The 1902-nt window shown below is 40.8% G+C and overlaps 1 protein-coding gene across 1 annotated transcript; it reads left to right on the forward strand.

Moving 5' to 3' along the window:
• Positions 1-1464: 1464 nt before the first annotated feature.
• PHALS_10734 (uncharacterized protein) lies at positions 1465-1902 on the forward strand (the record flags this gene model as incomplete). The annotated part of the gene is made up of 3 exons (XM_024726210.1): positions 1465-1527; positions 1603-1683; positions 1747-1902. 3 exons carry the CDS (start codon positions 1465-1467, stop codon positions 1900-1902), a joined length of 300 nt encoding a protein of 99 aa, XP_024576910.1.

Below are 1902 nucleotides of genomic sequence, written 5' to 3' on the forward strand. Positions count from 1 at the left end.
ATGCACACTAGTCTCAGCACAAGATCCATGCAGACATCTGCACAGTGAAGCAGTGCATACACCTCGTGCATACTTCGCAGCTTTAAATTCATTGCAGTGCCCAGTTATAAACCTTTTTTTGCTGTTTGTACCGCTTCAGAGGCCATTGGCTCACAAAAATAAAAGCTAATGTAAACTTTTTAACTTGATTAATTTTCACCTCAGATGAAGGCTGTCTTTGTTTTAATGAGTGTATAGAAAGACAATTTGCTGCAAACAGCTCGGTGTCTTCTTCTCTACTCTGCGGAAGAAGCTATCCAATGCTAGCATCGAAGTTTGTGAATCGTAAAATGTAACGGCTGCAATTGCAGCTCCTCACAAGTATCGATCTTGTTGCCATACATCATGCTAGCTGATATTTAAAAGAACGTGTTCATCCGTTGAGGTAAGAGCATGCGATATTTCTGATATTTGATGGGGTGGTTGATTTCGTGGTGGTGACAATGATTTTCGACTCTAACTGGTGGCCCCTCAATAGTCCAGGATGTATATGCATTCTTAGATTGTTCTCTCACCCTAGACAACACAGGAATGACACCTGACGGCTACAACGACTCCTGGTATCGGGTCTCGGGCAGGTATAAGAAGTCCGTATTCCGTCAAATGTATCATATAAATCGGTTTCATTCGCGAACTAAAACACCCTTTGCGTGATTGTTTACCTCGCAAATGCCGTTCGGCAACATCCTCAATTGCTATAGGCTTACTGTCAATTAAGAATGAGGGCATGAAGTCGATTTCACAGCCGACGGACCTTACGCGGACTGCGAATTACAAGAAACAGCTTTTGTAAATTTTAGAAATAAGGCATCCCGCGAAAATAAAAACGGCATTCGAGGCGTCGATTTTTAGAATGCCTAATTGCGGAGGCTTGCTCATGTATATGTTATCTCACTTTCTTTTAAATATATGATTTGATATAGAGATGAGTCTTCACTGTTTAGTAGATGATCGTGAGCATGCAAAGAATCAGAGAGAGCAACATCAATAGGAGCTAACTGACAGACCTCATTGTAGAGTTCGTGAAGCCGAAGCGAAGGTATGAAAGCGCTACGTGGGACTACTCCAGAACTAAAACCGGTGCTCTTGATACTAGCGTCGGAGCAAAGCCTTCAGTTATTGATGTAGATAAAGACTTTTATAATTATCGATGGTATCGGTAACATCCCTATCACGAATGGTGTATGGTTGAAGATGTTCTTGATAATATAGAAAAAATGTGATTAGTGATGACGATGCCCACGCTGAAACTAATGCCAATTAAGATGCCAACGCTGAACTTAAAGAACGTAAAAATCACAACAAACTAACGAAGTAATACATCAGTAAATGTTTCGATTACGCCGCTCAATTCTGTTGAAAAACAATGTCGCGGGAATATGTCTATTTTTTTGAGGTGCGAGGTAGAGGAGAAGTTCGAGGAGTATGTCTGAGAAAGGGAATTTGAAAGTGATTGATTTGTCTCAACGAATCCAAAAAATGCAAACCGTTTTTTAGGTAACTTCAAATCGTAGTAACCTTTGTTACCTTCGAGAAAATTTTCTTCGTCTTGAACTATCTTAGTCATTACCTAAACCTGAACCACTGAGTGACTTTTCGTCGACAACCCCTGGACGAAAGTTTTCCAATGTTGGTCCATTAGAGGTTTAAATTTCTCTGTAGGAATTGGCTTAGTCAGGAAGTCACCTTTGTCCCGCAATACTGAAGGTTGATATCTATTTTGTCTTGTTCTCGGACGAAATGATACCAGACGTCGAAAAAATTGGCTCGGCTCTAATATTCGTTGTTACTCGCATTGGTGATCGCGCTCTGTCTGTCACAATGCACAATCACTGGACACTTGACCTTGACCTTCATCACTAA

Source organism: Plasmopara halstedii, assembly GCF_900000015.1.
Source record: "Plasmopara halstedii genome assembly, contig: Scaffold_525, whole genome shotgun sequence".
Lineage (NCBI taxonomy): Eukaryota > Oomycota > Peronosporomycetes > Peronosporales > Peronosporaceae > Plasmopara > Plasmopara halstedii.